The sequence below is a fragment of the Elephas maximus genome, chromosome 5, assembly GCF_024166365.1.
Source record: "Elephas maximus indicus isolate mEleMax1 chromosome 5, mEleMax1 primary haplotype, whole genome shotgun sequence".
NCBI lineage: Eukaryota > Metazoa > Chordata > Mammalia > Proboscidea > Elephantidae > Elephas > Elephas maximus.
This window is the reverse complement of record NC_064823.1, coordinates 50170474-50187768: the sequence shown is the minus strand read 5'-3', so window position 1 is coordinate 50187768 and position 17295 is coordinate 50170474. Positions and strand designations below refer to the sequence as shown.

The 17295-nt window shown below is 40.2% G+C and overlaps 1 protein-coding gene across 3 annotated transcripts in view; it reads left to right on the top strand.

The window, feature by feature from the left end:
- Window positions 1–17295, top strand: part of NFKB1 (nuclear factor kappa B subunit 1) — a 137549-nt gene that overhangs the window by 68036 nt on the left and 52218 nt on the right. For all 3 annotated transcript variants that reach the window (XM_049885602.1, XM_049885601.1, XM_049885600.1), the window contains one exon: window positions 11161–11309. In XM_049885602.1, the coding sequence (XP_049741559.1) occupies window positions 11161–11309 (149 nt within the window). The remainder of the gene's footprint in view (window positions 1–11160; window positions 11310–17295) is intronic.

The window sequence follows — 17295 nt, the reverse complement described above, 5'->3', positions numbered from 1 at the left end:
TGGTATCGTGCCTGACTGGCCCATAGGTGGAGCCTTGGTGGCAGAGTGAGTTAAGCACTACGCTGCTACCCAAAAAAGATCGGCAGCTGGAATCCACCAGCTGGTCCTTGGAAATTCTGTGGGGGCAGTTCCACTCTGTCCTGTAGGGTCGCTGTGAGTTGGAGTAGATGGCAACAGGTTTTTGTTTTGTTTTGTTTTGGGCTCATAGGTGGCTTTCAATAAATGCTAACCTTTACAGTTGTCATCATCAGGAAAGGTCTTTTTTGTTTTTTTAGAATAAGGGAGACAAGTGTGAATGTTTGTGGACTAAGGAGGAGGGATCCTTTGGAGATGGAGGGAGGAATGTAATTCAAGGAGGTCTGGAAGAAGTACGGCATCAAGGGCAAAAACGGAGTGCTTAGTCCTGGAATAGGGAACAAACCTGCTTTCCCTGCAATAGGGGAGAACATGTGAAGCTACAGGGACGTTCTGAGCCTGGGTAACGGTAAGGAGAAGAGAGGTTGAAGGAACTGTCACGCAATGACTTCCACCTTCTCATTAAACGAAGAGGAAATCAGCTGCAGAGATCTGCTTAAGGCACGAAGACATGAGTCGCTGTCATTTATTTTGGCCTGCTGTGTATCATGCACTGCACTAGGCACTTTATCTCCTTGAATCTTCATGAAAAGTTAGAGATTATGTATTTGTGTTCACATTTTACAGATGAAAAAACAAGTTAAAAAGGTTAAGCAACTTGCAGAGAGGGTCACCAGCTAGTAATGGAAGGAACCAGGATTCAGAGCCAGGTCTGTCTGACTCCCAAGCCTGCGCTCTTTATTGAAAGGGAGTTGTTAGCTTGAGATCTTGAAGGTGTAGCCCTTCACTGCATGGTGATACGGTCCTGTGGGGTTCTTGTCACTGTGAGTCACCAGATGAACATCAGAGAAGGGCACTCTCATCTGAAGAGTAAGGTACCGTGACATTGAGGTGGGACCAGAAATGGGAATCCCAGTCCCTGAGGGTGATAACAAGGAAATGAGTAAAGAAAATGTTTGTCACTTGGTAAGAGTACAGGAGAGAGAGTGCCTTATGGGCAGTAGTAGTTGGGGTGAGAAGAGCGAAGTACCGTGTGACTTCAGGGGGAGAGCTGCTACCTTGGTTTTCCACCTTCCCTTCACTTTTCCACAGCGGCCAGATTGCTCCCTCTCAGTGGTTAGATTCCTCTCAGCATACTACGGAGCAGAAACCAGAGTCCCGCATTGATGTCCTTCCAGCAACCCAGGCTAATGCCATGCTCTGGCCGATAAAGTTAGTCATCACATTCTAATGTAAACAGCCAATTGAGGGGCTAAACTGGGATCTAGTCTTTTTCTTTTTAATTGAAAAGACAAAATAGCCAGAATCGACTTAATGGCAACAGGGTTTTTCTATTTTACCTAACACAACTTTAGGTAGTAAGTTATCTTCCACAGGTAACATATTTTAATCATGCATGCATTGAAGAATTAGTTATTGGATGCCTACAATATGACAAGCATTATTCCAGGTGCTGGTGATATAGCAGGGAAAATATCAACAATCTGTTCTTATACTAGCTGATAGGGTAGTGATCAAAATAAGTAAAATGTATAGTATATTAAATAGTAATTAATGAATGGGAAAAAAATAAAGCAGGGGAGAGGAACAAGGAATGCAGAGATGGGAGTGGTACAAGTTTAAATAGGGGTAAGGTAGTCAATGAAAGCCTCCCCAAGAGAATGGCATTTGTGGAAAGTCTGAAGGAAGGTAAGAGAATATGTAGATATCCAGGAAAGAGCTTTCCAGGCAGAGGAATCAGCAGCTACAGAGGCTGGGAGGTGGAGCTGAACTGGCGTGTTCAAAAACAGCAAGGAGGCTTGTGTGACAGGGACCAAGTAGAGTGGGGGAGACTGGGTGAGTAGTTAGAAATAAGGTCAGAGAGGAAATGGAGGCCTATTAGTGAGGGCTTTGTAATCCATTGTAAGAACTTTGGCTTTTAAAGCCTGAGTGAGATGAAAAGGCATTGCCATTGGAGGTTTGGTTTCTTTTCTAACTTTTTATGGAAATTTTTAACAATATACAGAAGTACACAGAAGACTAGAATGAGCTCCCATGTACTTTCACTCAGCTTCAAAACTGTTGACTTTTGGGGGGTTTGAGTAGAGAAGTAACAAGCTTGGCATGACCTGACTTGAGCAGGGTCACTCAGGATAGGCCGTGGGGAGGTGAGGCAGACCCAGGAAACTTAGGATCTAATGCAGAAAACTCCGGAGACAAGTGATGGTGTCTTGAAACCAGGAGGTAGCAGTGGAGGTGTTGGAGTGAAGGCCTGACTAGATATTACTTATTATACTTATTTATGCTTTGTTCAAAAAAAAAAGTTGAGAATACATATAACTCAATAAGCAGGGTGAGAAATGTAGAAAAGAGATGATACTAGAGTACCAACTGCTATTTTAAACATTATTTTCTTTTTACAAATGCACCCTCTTCCCCAAAAAGTGACTTATAAATGAACTTTTGTAACACAATTCATTCATAAGTTGCAAACCATATACTCTTCTCATATTCTTTTACAATCATTTATGATTAGGCCGTCAAAGCGTAGGCGTTTGTTTGGAATTTATTAACGGGATAATGCCCCTCAACAATTTGTTGAGTTTTAGCCATAATGTGTTACTTGATTTTCTGCAAGAAGCATGATTATTATAAGCAGCTATAGTTGATGTCATGAAACTGAAAATTAAACAAAAAAAAGGAAACCCTGGGTCAAAAAGTATGACAGAAAAACTTAAGTTTTCAGAGCAGAGTTGCACGTAGACAGTTTTTGTTTATCTTCTCTGCCTAGTTGAGAGATCCTCTTAGCCCATTTTGTTGTGTTTGATGGCACAGTTTTCTAATCCCAGCCTACATCTTTGGCCATATGTGCTGTCACACAATCAAGTAGGAGGCTAAGCCAGCTTAAAAAAAAAAAGTGCCTATCCATGAGAACTACTAGAAAAGCAACCATGTCGTCAATGGTGAGCCAGTCAGGAATGAATTTCAAGGTCCTCTGTCTTGGCTGTCTGACGTTGGGTTTTGTCACTTTTCCCTCAGTCTGTCTGAACCCATGTTTCCTTATCTAAATGGGGATAAGTACCAGCCCTGCCTACCTCTCAGGGTTGTTCTGAGACTCATAACAAATAAAAGGCAGGCAACTGGTGCTTCTGTGGTACCTACCCTACCATGTACCAGGCAATATGCAGTCCTCACAACAGCAATCTGAGGTCACATTATTAGCATACCTTGTAGAGCCGTAGCCTGAGGCTCAGATTATATAATTTGGTAAAGCCATAGTTTTAGTGGGATAGAGCTGGGAGGAGGAAGATCTGGGATTCAATCCCAGACTGGATAAAATTACAATCCCCTGCCTTAGAAAGAAGGAAGAAACCGATCTCCCTAGAGATCCCAGAAACTGTATTAGACATGGTTCTGTACTATCTCATTTAATAAAAGTTATTCTGTGATTCCTGGGTGCTCAACAAATAATAAAGAACAATAAAACCTGATTATTTTTCCTTACTGAGAGAAGATCTTAAAAACAATGTCCCCTTTCTTCCCTCCCTCCCTCTGTCCCTTCCTTCTTCCTTTCTTCCTTTTTTTCTTTCTGCCTTATAATCTGACTTGCAAGCCAAGAGAACAGTGAATCCATGAGTTAATGTCTGTGGCATGATCTTTTTTTTTATGGAGGAACAAGGGGGTAAGTGTGCTTTTGCAACCTGTCACAACTAATTCTGAGACCGCCTTTCTTACAATAAACAACCCCCCCCCAAAAAAAATCACAGTTTTCAGGAATACCTACTATGTACCAACACTGTACTAGGCAAAGTAGATTTATAAAATACTAGGAAGACTAAACTAGATATAAACCAAAAAAAAAAAAAAAAACAACAAAAACAAATCAGGTGGTAGCACAATGTAAGAGCATGGGCTTTGGAGGTGGGCAGACCCAAGTTCAAAGTGCTGCCCAGTCACGAGAGTTATAGGAACTGTGGCAGTTTATTTCACCTCAATGAACCTCCATTCCCTTGGCTATAAAATGGGGTACCACTACTGGCCCCACAGGGCTGTTATGAAGATTCACTGAGTTCACATGTTCCCTTCCATAAAATACAGTAAGTTATAAAGTATAGATAGTACGTGTTCTGGGAATTTTAACAAGCAGGAGAGATAAGACAGTAACCTTTGAATTTTCAATTGCTTTTACCGTCTTCTTGCGGTAGTAAGTTGCATGTGGTTTTCCTGATCCCCCCCACCCCCGACACACACGCCTTCTAATCACATTCCCAGAAAAGGGACAGTGGTAGAGTTTTGTGGGCTGAAGTGGTAAGGTGGGTGTCATGGAAAATTTAAATTCAAGTCTTACCCTTGAAGAATGGGTGATTCTAAATAAAGGAGAGATGAAAGGGACACACCAGGTGGTAGAAATCACTGAGAAGTGGTGATGAGTAGGTAATGAGTAGGCTTCCCACCATGCTGTTCTCCATACAGGAACACCTTCTCATCCCCTATCTCTCTCCTTCCTTTGGTACATTCCACTCATCTTTCAGATCTCAGCCCTTATTGGGAAGCTTTCTTGACCTCTTGAGCAGGTCAAATCCCTGTTATGAGAGAGAGAGACAAAGGAGAGAGGGAGGAGGGAAGGAGAGAGAAAGCTATAGATTTAGCCTTTGTAGTTCTGATCACAGTCACACATTTATTTGTGAGATTATTTAATTAGTATCCATGCCACTCTTTAATACCTATAAGAACAGGAGCTGTGCCTGGTTTGTGTTCACCATGTAGCACTTGACTCCTTGACAGTGCATGAAACATACCTGTTACCAATTGCTTTCAGATCAATTCTGACTCCTGGCGACTCCATGTGTGTCAGAGTAAAATTGTGATCCATGGAGTTTTCAAGGGCCAAGTTTTCAGAAGTAGTTTGCCAGGCTTTTCTTTTGAGGCACCTCTGGGGAAATTCTAGCTGCCAACCTTTTGGTTAGCTATTTGCACCACCCAGGACCATAAAAGGGCTTAATAGGTACTCACTGAATTAATGGATAAATGTTGGCTTATCAGGGAGCCTAGATGGAAAAGAGGATTTATATTTGGGTTGCTAATCCCATTAAATCCCAAATACTGTATTAACTCATTTAATCTTTAAAACAATCTTATGAAATCAGTTTTATTGTTATTCTCGTTTTAAAGACGGAGAAGCGGAAGTCCTGAGATATTATCCGTCTTGCCCAGTTCACACAGCTAATAAGTAGCAACAGGAATTTGAACCAGGCAGACTGGCTCTGAATCCCTTGGACTCAACCGTATTGCTCTGCTGTTTTATGCAGAGGATTAAGTACCCAAGTAAAGTTGGGGCAGATTTCTGTTTGAAAATTGTGGATTTTTTCCTCCTCCTCTTCTTCATTATTATCCTCATCACTTCAGCAGAAAAACTTCTCCGAAGAAAACTGCTTCATGTGTCATGGCTTACATTTATGTTGACTCCAATCCAAACCCATTGTTGTTGGTGGCTTCCAACTCATAGTGACCCTATAGTACAGAGTATAACTGCCCCATAGGAATTTCCAAGCAGCGACTGGTGGATTCAAACTGTCGACCTTTTAATCACTCTTAATTGCTACACCACCACCAGGGCTCCGTGTTGACTCTACATTCTCCCAAAGTTATTTGGTCAATTTTACCCAGAAAGTAAACTGGACATTCAAATTCTATTTCCCAGAAAATTTGAAACCGGTCCTCTTAATCATCTTTGAAGAGCCTGTATGTACTTTGCCACAGCATGACAGAGTTGTTTTAAGTAAAAGGACATAGTGATTTGACTGAGGTGTTATCTGAGACCCTTGGTTTCTATTTCTTATTCAAAAAGTAGATGTAGCCTGTAGTCATCAGTTAGGTGTTGAGTCAGAAAGCTCCTGGAGGAAAGTGTTGATTTCATCAGAGAGCCAAGATATCCTGAGCTCTCCCAGGAATGGCCGGTGTTACTATAATAACATAATTACTAATAGAAAGTTAAGCAGCCCAATAAAATATGACACTCTGGAAAAAGACTTGCCCTAGGAATAGGAGTTGTCTGAATCAGTCATTTATTCCACCCATCTGCCTTTAAACAGGAATTTTTTTTTTTTAATCGTCTCAGCACATTTGGACTAGATAGAAGAGGAAAACCTTAGTGGCATAGTGGTTAAGAGTTTGGCTGATAACCAAAAGGTCTGCAGTTCGAATCCACCAAGTGCTCCTTGGAAACCCTATGGGGCAGTTCTACCCAGTGCTATAGGGTCTCTGAGTAGGAATCAACTTGATGGCAATGGGTTTTTTGGATTAGATACAAGAGTACATTATAGTAATATATAGAATAATAGTTAACACTTGTGTATGGCTCTTATTTGCTGGGCACTGTTCTAAACACTTTATATGCACTACTTTTCTTAGTCCTCACAATAATGCTTTGAGGTATCCCCATTTTACAGATGAGGAAACTGAGCATTGCCCAAGGTCGTACAAACAGTACGTGGCAAAACTGTCCTCCAACCCAGATAATCCATTCCTAAAGTCCAGTTTCCTTTGTAGCTAATTATACATTTTACCACTTAAAATTCAATATTTTAAAAATTCAGTGTTTATTTGGAGCCACTTTTGAGAGTGCAGGCTGGATTCAGCACAGATGAGTTTGTGTGTGTGCTAGTTATTTCTGTGCCAAGTGTTCATCCTGTCAAATAGCACCCGCTGGCTAGAAGCAACACTATCCGTTATAACAGAGCACATCGTGTGATGTTTTTCCTCAGTTAAAAAAAATAATCACTGAAGAAATTTTTAGAGAAAGATTTATTTGACCTTTGGGGTAAGATTTTAGTGAGAAAGTTGGAGAATTTTTTAAAGATAAGTATTATTTAAATTTTTCACATGGATATGTAATCACAAATAATCCTTGACCAAATAATTAAAATAATATAAAAATTTAACTTTTATTTTCTGAGATAATTTTTATGGATAGTGATTTCTGGGGTGGGAGGAAGAATGAAGAGAAAATTGGCTTTTTTTTTTTTTTAATCAAAGGACAGAAAGATGAAAAGATTGTGGCATTTTTACTCCTCCTTTAAGAATAAACATTCCTCCTCATACCAGAAATGGTTTCTTTCAAAACTAAGAAAAGGAATCTTCCTTCTGGCATTTTATCACTTTTGCCTCCTTCAGCTAATTCAAAGCTTAACCAGTGTTTACGCCATTAATGTTTATAAAGAACCTACAATATTGAGATTCTTTCAACAATAACCTGCCCTTTCTTGCAGATATAGTTGCTCTCTAATAAACAGTTTTTCAGGGAACCACTATTCAAAGAAGTTAAAGGGAGGCCAAATAAAAAGAATTAAATTTTTCATACCTGTTGCCATGGAGTCAATTCTGACTCATGACAACCCTGTTGGACAGAGTAAAACTGCCCCATAAGGTTTCCAAGGAGCAGCTGGTGGATTTGAACTGTCATCTTTTTGGTTAGCAGCCGTATCACTTAACGCTGCACCGCCAGGGCTCCACAGAACAAACAAATTTCTGAATCAACTGCAAATGACTCAATGATTATGGCGTTTAATAAAGTATGCTTTCCCCAAATGATAATTCCAGTGCCTTCAAGAGCCATATAACCTAAAAATAGTTGGTTTTTTTTTTTTTTCCTGTCCCAATACTTGAGCCTTTTTTTTTTCAGTCAGTATTTTGGAAAGTCCACAAAACCCAGGGGCCTCCCTGTCATTATCCTGTGGTCTATGTAAAAACCAGATGATGGCATGCTGACTTAGACTCTTTCAAATGGATCAAACACCACATTAGTCACTGGCAAATTTTCAGGTCTTTTACCTCAGAGAGCACCCAGTTCCTCATTCTTGCCAGCCTTCAATCATGAAGTAATAGTGAAAAAATTATGAGTACTTTTTGAGGACACCTCCCACCTCTTTCCTTCATGCCAGTGACTAATTCCTTCATAGTGGTAACACTGAAGGGCCTAGAAACCCAGAGTGATTGGGCTGTAATCGCTGGATCCCGTCCTGCCTCCTGCTTAAATGGGAAGTCTGCTTATTTCACCCAAGTGAAGCGTTCTCTTGTGCCTTATACTGTTGCAGTCCTGGGCTTAATGTCACTTAAAGATGAAATGGCATGGTGTATTTAGTGCTCTTTTGCTATTTATTACTGAAGAAGTCCCTGTGGCTTATATCAGTGCAACAAAGACTGACTTCAGACGTGGTCACCAAGGCAGGGAAATTGGTTTCACCAATCCAGGGAGTACGAAGGGGCAACCACCAACTTTAGAGCAAATCCAGAACTTCTCATTCCCTATCCTGCACTTAAAGGGCAAAGGCTTTCTACAGTTATAAAAGGAAAAGCACTATTTCATAATTAGCTATATGCCCAGAGGGTTTTTTTTAATCATTTTTTTTATTGTACTTTAGATGAAGGTTTACAGAGCAAATTAGTTCTCATTAAACAGTTAATGCACATATTGTTTTGTGACGTTGGTTGCCAGCCCCGCGATATGTCAACACTCTCCCCTTCTCGACCTTGGGTTCCCTGTTACCAGCTTTCCTGTTCCCTCCTGCCTTCTTGTCCTTGCTCCTGGGCTGGTGTGCCCGTTTAGTCTTGTTTTGTTTTCTGGGCCTGTCTAGTCTTTGACTGAGGGGTGAACCTCAGGAGTGGCTTCAGTACTGAGTTAAAAGTGTCTGGGGGCCATTGTCTCGGGGTTTCTCCAGTTCTGACAGACCAGTAAGTGTGGCCCTTTTTTGTGAGTTAGAATTTTGTTCTACATTTTCTCCAGCTCTGTCCAAGACCATCTATTGTGATCCCTGTCAAAGTAGTCAGTGGTGGTACCCAGGCACCTTCTAGTTGTGCTAGACTCAGTCTGGTAGAGGCTGTGGTACTTGTGGTCTGTTAGCCCTTTTGACTAATCTTTTCCCTTGTGTCTTTGGTTTTCTTCATTCTCCCTTGCTATAGACGGGGTTCCCAGAGGGTTTTTTTTTAAAAGTGCTATACCTGCTTAAAACCAGTTCCCATCAAGTCATTTCCTGCTCATGGGGACCCCATGTATGTCAGAGTAGAACTGTGCTCCATCAGGTTTTTAATGACTGATTTTTTGGAAGTTAAAGAGTCTCTGGGTGGTGCAAATGGCTAACATTCTTGATTGGTAACTGAAAGGTTGGAGGTTTGAGTTCACCCAGAGGCACCTCAGAAGAAAGACCTGGCTATCAGCTTCTGAAAAATCAGCCATTGAAAACCTTATGGAGCACAGTTCTATTCTGACATACATGGAGTTGCCATGGTCAGAGTCGACTAGACAGCAACTTTTTTTTTGTTTTGTTTTGGGGATGTTTTTTGCATACCTGTTTAAGAAATTATTTGTGCTTTGAAGTGGGCAAATTCAAATTTAAGCCTAAATCCTCTTTGGTATTAACCTGCTCTGCAGTGACTGAAGGCCACTCCCACTAGTGCCTCAGCTGCTTAGAAGGGGTGTTAGAGAGTTCAGAAGCAAATCTTTGCAGCTGCTCTGAACCCAGGTTCAGGCAGAGAGGCACTAAGATTCCCAGGGGAGTCACACTGTTGATTAGAGGGGGCCTATCTGTTGTTCAGGGGGGAAGTGCTTCCCCAAAACCTCTGGGGAGTAATCCTAGCTCTGGTCAGTTTCTCAAATCTTATGATAAAATATTGAATTTGTGAAAAATCCGTACTGAGAAAAACCTACCAAATCCCTGCCTCAGTGGATTATGAGTCCATTTGATGATGTTTGTATTAGGAATGGCTTTATTGAAAGGGATTCTGTTTCTTTCCAAGAAGTCTTATTGGCTGGTGTAGGTACTTCACCAAGTTAAACCAGAAGGACTTCCATCAAGGAGCCATGCTTGGGTGGGATTGCTATCTCCTTTCCCTTTTGGGTTCTGGGCTGCTTGTGCAGCTTGATTGATCTCTAATGATTGTATAGTTGGGAGATCCTGGATTTAGGTCATGTACTTCCCCAAAAAGAGACCATGTGAGCTAAGGAGATAGGGTGATCACCTCGTTTAGCACTGAAAGCCCTGCATCCTAGGAAACCCCTCAGCCAGGCAAACCCAGTTGGTTGGTCACCCTGTGAGGAGATGTAGTACACTTCTATGCACTATGTCTAAGAGTTGGACTGAATTTATCACAGGGTTCTGACTTAATAGGATTCTAGAAGGTAAATATAAGGTCATTAGATCTTATTTTTAGAGGTATGATTTTAGTGCTGGCCTTTCTGAAGGATTCTGTGGTCTTCTGTAAGGGGCTAGAAGACCAGCTGGAGGAGCAAGAACGTCCAAGTATCCTTGTTTAAAATGTCATTATCTCCATGCTGTTTCTTTTTTATTGCTGTCTTCATCATTTTTAAGGTATAACCGTAAAAAAAGATAAAATAGCTTAAAAGAAAACTGTTTTTATAAAATAAGAGCTAAACAAGTGTTACATATAAGGATTTCTACTTAACAAGTATACCATTATTGAATTGAGGAAACTTTTGTGGCCTGGACATATGTAACTCAATAATTAGAGCTCATGGCATAGAGGTCCCAAAGACCAAAGTATCCTAGCAGATACTTGACTGTGGGCCAAGTCCTTGGACTTGAGTGTCCACAGCCAACCTTCAGAACCAGGTCCCTAGGCAGTATTCTCTTTTTGCTGCCTCATCAAGGCAGGTAGGATGCTCAACTCCCTCCTTCCCTTACTTTCCGTTAGTCATAAATTCCTTTATTACCAATCATTCACCCAGCTTGTGTGACTAAAAATTGTGAGGAGGGTATAGATGAAAACATGTTCTTAGTAGGAAGGTGGTGCTTCATAGCTATACTGCATCCCCCAAAGTGCCGTCTTCCTACTTAACAATACATACTGTATTTTAAGTGGTCTGCGTTCCTGGAGTATCTCTTTCCACCTCTCCAAACAATCACTGTCAGTATTTTGATTTATTTTCATCTTGTCATTTGTTCAGTGTCTATTTTAAAACAGGGAGCTGTGGTCATCTATGTATGTGTATGCATAAGTTTGTGTCTGTATGCTTACTGACTTCTCATAAGCAGCTTTCCATGTTGCTGTATGGTCAGATGTGCTGACTTTTGAAACGTATTTCTTACATAGATCTGCAACTATGTGGGACCTGCAAAGGTTATTGTTCAGCTGGTCACGAATGGAAAAAACATCCACCTGCATGCGCACAGCCTGGTGGGGAAGCACTGTGAGGACGGGATCTGCACTGTGACTGCTGGACCCAAGGACATGGTGGTCGGGTAAGTATAGGAACAGGATGCTGTGGGAGGCAGGAACAGATAGAACATGGGGCGCAGGGACTTTGATTAAACAGGCCCTTTGGATTAGGGACCTCCCCGAGACCCTCAGAGGACCTCAAAAAAACATGAAAGCCTGTGCCCTCACTTGGACTCTAAGGAGCAAGGTGACTACACGTCAGTTTGCCTCAAACCACCAGTTTACACTTGTGGTCCTGGCCAAATAATTTATAACACCCCTTTCGCTCTCCAAAGTGGCCCAATTTGGACAATAAATTAGATGGTCACCTGACCTAGGAGGCATTTGCAGCACTTTTAACAATAGTTACCTTCTCCTACAAATAAAGGTAAGGAGGAAATAGAAGTAAGAAACCTAACTATAGGAGAAATCAACATCAACTTCTTGATGATTCCTTTAATGAACTGTTGACTCTGGATTTAAACTGAACGTTTGGGGCATGAACTGGATAAAGAAATATTGTTTCAGCTCTGTGCTGCTCAGAGAGTGTCCACAGATAAAAAGCCAAGGAATGAAAATTTGTTTTGGCATTCATTAGACTTAAAATGTAAATACAAAGTGACATTCATTTAAGAGCTTGCCACACAGATAAAACAAGCAGTTTTTTTTTTTAATTTATTGTGCTTTAAGTGAAATTTTACAAATCAAGTCAGTCTCTCATACAAATACTTACACCTTGCTATCTACTCATAGCTGATGTCCCCCTAATGAGACAGCACATTCCTCCTCTCCGCCCTGTATTCCCCCTGCCCGTTCAACCAGCTCCTGTCCCTCCTCTGCCTTCTCATCTCGCTTCCAGACAGGAGCTGCGCACGTAGTCTCATGTGTCTACTTGAGCCAAGAAGCTCACTCCTCACCGGTATCATTTTCTGTCTTATACTCTAGTCCAATCCCTGTCTGAAGAGTTGGCTTCAGGAATTAGTCCAGTCTTGGGCTAACAGAGGGTCCGGGGACCATGACCTCTTGGGTCCCTCTAGTCTCAGTCAGACCATTAAGTCTGGTCTTTTTAGGAGAATTTAAGGTCTGCATCCCGTTGTTCTTCTGCTCCATCAGGGATTCTCTGTTGTGTTCCCTGTTAGGGCAGTCATCAGTGGTAGCCAGGCACCATCTAGTCCTTCCAGTCTCAGGCTGATATAATCTGTAGTTTATGTGGCCCTTTCTGTCTCTTGGGCTTATATGTACCTTGTGTCCTTGGTGTTCTTCATTCTCCTTTGCTGCAGGTGTGTTGAGACAATTGATGCATCTTAGATGGCCACTTGATAGCATTTAAGATCCCAAACACCACTCACCAAAGTGGGATGCAGAACGTTTTCTTAATACATTTTATTATGGCAATTGACCTAGATGTACCCTGAAACCATGGCCCCCAGACCCCCGTCTCTGCTACTCTGGCCTTCAAAGCGTTCAGTTGTATTCGGGAAACTTCTTTGCTTTTGGTTTAGTCCAGTTGTGCTGACCTCTCCTGTATTGCGTGTTGTCTTTCCCTTCACCTAAAATAGTTCTAAACAAGCAATTTTTAAAGAATGAAGTTCCATTTATTGGATAGAATGGATAAAAATCAATTCAATCCAAAATAAGTAAGAATTCTTAAACTAATTTTGTTTAATTCCTTAAAATAACTTGCGAGATTTTCTAATCCTGGTTTAAATAGTAAATGCTAAAATTTCAGTTAATCTGGGCTTTTCACTTAAAAGAAAGGAGTTGTTTAAATGGACTGTAATTAAGCTGATGGTAGCATTTCAGGCTTTGAATTTAGATCAAGTTTCAAGTTGGTTGTTATTGGGGAGGTTGAGCTTTCATGTTCCTAGGCATTTCTTTGTTTGACTGTGACGATATTCAAGTGTGAAAAACCTAGAGAGAGAGCTTTCAAGTCACTAAAATCTGATTCTTTTGATGTTAGGAAAAAAACCACTGTAGATTGAAGGAAGAAGCTTAAATTGATTTGAAAAAATTCAAGTGTGCTTTATATGAACTTGTTTCAACATCCTCTTGAAAGATTGGCCTGTTTCCTGTTCTATATTACAGTTGGTTCATCATCTGTTTTGGAGTACTCTTTCAGTTCCTGACTGGCCTATGAGAGCTTTGAAATGCAGGGTAATTGTCCCAGTTTGAGGCTAATTGGTCACTTGGTGTTTCTGCAGATTTACTCCTGTCAGTTTGAAGTGTTTATTCTCCTTGATCTTGTTTAATCTGTGTAATAATCATATCCTTTTTAGAAGACATTAGGGATGAAGTTCCCTACTAATCTTTGTTATTATATTTCAGTATATTGTCTGTAATTTGTTGTTTCTGTGACATGGCTTAGCACTCTTTGAGAAATTTAGAAAGGACTAATGAGTCGGAACCGACTCTACGGTAATGGGGTAATGGTTATTTAGGAGGCCCTAAGTGGCACAAAGAGTAAACACACTCAGCTGCTAACCCAAAGGTTGGTAGTTCCACTCCACCCTAAGGGGCCTCGGAAGAAAGTTCTGGCAATCTGCTTCCAAAACACATGGGGTTGCCATGAGTTGAAATTGACTCAACAGCACCTGACTATTTAGAAATTCCTGGGTGGTGCAAAGGGTTAAGTTCTTGGCTACTAACAGAAAGATTGTTGTGTGCCATAGAGTCAGTTCCAACTGGTAGCAACCCTACAAGACAGAATAGAATTGCCCCATAGGGTTTCCTAGGCTGTAATTTTTTGGGGGAGCAGATCACCAAGTCCATTCTTCCATGTAGCTGCTGGTGGGTTTGAACTGCCAATATTTCAGTTATGAGCCAGGTACTTAACCATTATACAGCCAGAGCACCTTAACCAAAAGCCTGGTGGTTCAAATCTACCCAGAGGCACCTTGGAAGAAAGCTGTGGTGATCTGCTTCTGAAAGGTCGAAGCCACTGAAAACCCTATGGAGCGTAGTTGTACCCTGAAATACATGGGGTCGCTTTGAGTTGGAGTCAACTCAACAGCAACTTTTTTTTTTTTTTTTTAAATACTGGTTAATGGCTGTTTCATTAGGGACCTGCAATAGGAATAGAAGTAATTCCCTATCTCCAAGGAAAAGTGAGGGATTCCTTTACTTTCATGTAGTGTGGAGCTTAGTAGTTGGGAGAAGCCATTTATTCATTCATTCAGCAAACATTTGCAGCATATAGACTCCTCAGTTTGCTCATCAAGATATCTGATTGTAGTGCTATGGGATTTTTTTTAACCCTGTACAATTCCACTAAGAAATTTAATCAAAAGTGTCCCACTTGAGACCTACAAAAGACTCGGTAGCCTTTCTTATTCATAGTGTTCTGTGAAGCATTGGTACTTGCTTTCTAATTTGATCTTTAGCTGAGAAACTTTTGCTTATGGTATTTTCCAGAATATACTATTCCCATCATGATTTATTTGCTTTTTTAATTTTTTTAAGTTTTCAGTGTCAGAACCAGTTGCATTTTGGTAGAAAGATTCCAGTCTGGAAACCAAAATTCTATCTCCAGTTCTGTCATTCTCAACAGTAGAACTGGGGACAAGTTGCATGACTTCTTGGGGCCTTAATTTCTTCCCTTATAAAATGTGAGAGTTAGGCTACAGAATCTATCTCTAGCTTCTTTCTGTCTCCAAAATTCTAGACTGAGCTAATATTAGCTCATATTGTGAAATGACATAAACTTGCCACATATGTATTTATGGTATGTCATCAATTATTTTTTAGTTCTAACTTGTAGGCAAGAATATCACATAGAGAAATTTAGGAAGATAGCCAGAGTTATTCCTTACACTTGTCAATGCTAGAAATAGAACCAAGATAACTTGTTTTCAGTAATGCAACTTGGGCTAAGAGTATAGATTCACAAGCAAGGCACTGATCCAACATAGCAAAAAAGATACATAAAAAATGACACCAAGAAGATAAATAATCTTTAAATTACCAAAAGTGAATGAGTTACTTTTCTTCGGAGTGTTTCTCTTTTGCGTTTCTCTCAGCATGAATTCTCAATAAAACCTAGTTTCTATTTCCAAAGGTCTTTTCAATATATACATTAATAACATTAAAATATTTTAAAATAACTAGACCATGATCATAAAAAAAAAAATAAATAGGTTTGATTATTTTAATTTCAGGGATTTGTCTTTTTTAATTTTTTTAATTTTTTTAGTTACCTTTAATTTTGTTTTTGTTTTTTTCTTATTCATTCATTTAGTGCCTATCCTTATAAAAATGGCCTTGGTTTGAGTTTTAGTTAGACCTGAATATCAACTATTTGAATCAACATTTTAGTTCTTTGAAATTTTCCTTTAATGAAAAATCAGTTCTGTTTGTTACTTGATTTTGCTTTAGGCCACCTTCCTCACCAGTAATCACCACACCCTCTGCTTCCTACCAGCCCTGACTTAGAGAGTTGTGTAGTCTTTTTTTTTTAAGCTAATATTTACAGCACATACCAAATGGTAAGCACAGGAAGTAGGTATGTTAACTACAAAGGAGAAACAAGACCTCCCTCAGTGAGCTACTTGCAGGCCATATGAAATTGCTGTTCTTGTAGATCCAAAAATAGTTTAGCATGCATCTGAATCAGCTGCAGGATTTGTTAAATCACAGATCTCTTTCCCAGAGTTTCTGATTCTATAGGTTTGGATGGGGCCCAAGAATTTGCATTTTTAGTAAGTTTTCAGGTGATTCTGATTGTCTTAGTTATCTAGTGCTGCTATAACAGAAATCCCACAAGTGGATGGCTTTAACAAAGAGAAATTTATTCTCTCACAGTCTAGGAGGCTAGAAGTCCAAATTCAGGGTCCCAATTCTAGGGGAAGGTTTTCTTTCTCTGTCAACTCAGCGAGGTGGCAGGGAGGGGGGCTCTTGTCATCATTTTTCCTCTGGCCTGGGAGGCTTTCAGCACAGGACCTCAAGTTGAAATGGTGTGCTCCCCTCCTGGTTCTTCATTCTTGGTAGCATGAGGTCCATCATCTCTCTGTTCATTTCTCTCTTTTGTATCTCAAAGATTTACTGAAGACACAACCTAATCTTGTAGGTGGAATCCTGCCTCCTTAACATAACTGCCTCTAATCCTGCCTCATTAACATCATAGAGGTTAGGATTTACAACATACAGGAGAATCACATCAGATGACAAAATGGTGGACATCCACACAATACTGGGAATCATGGCCTAGGCATGTTGACACACGTTTTCAGCGGACATAGTTCAATCCATGTAACACTGATGCTGCTGGTCTGAAGAGGACTATACTTCGGAAACTACTGGTGTAGAAGAGTATAACATTTTGAATAAGAAGCAAGATTATAGTCCTAGTTGTATTATTAGCTGTGATAACTTTTTTTTTGTCAGATTTACTCAGTATAATTTAAATAACTATAATATTCACCCTTTAAAATGTACAGTTCTATGACTTTGGACAAATGCATACATTTATATAATCACCGTAATCAAGATCTAGAATAGTTCCGTCATCCCCTCCCCCACAAAAATCATTTGTGACCCTTTGTAGCCAACTCCTGCCTCCACTCCAGTCCCTGGGAATCACTGGTCTGTTTTCTATCCCCATAGCTTTGGTTTTTCAAGAATGACTTATAAATTGAATCGTACAATATGTAGCCTTTTGAGTTTGGCTCCTTTCACTTAGCACAATGCCATTTGAGATTCATCAGTGTTGTTGCATTTATCAGTAGTTTGTTCCTTTTAATTGCTAAATCATATTCCATTGAATCTGTATACCACAGTTTATCTATTCAGTAGTTGAAGGGCATTTGGTTTGTTTTCACTTTTTTGATGAGAAAGCCATCTTTTGTGTGAACATAAGTTTTCATTTCTTTTGGGTAAATATTTAGAAGTAGAATGGCAAAGGTGTAGTAAGTGGACATTTACCTTGATAAGAAAGTACCAAATTGTTTTCCACAGTGGCTGTACCATTTTGCATTCCAATGTACAGTCATGCACTATGCAACATCCATTCAGGCAGCATCTGACCACGTATACATC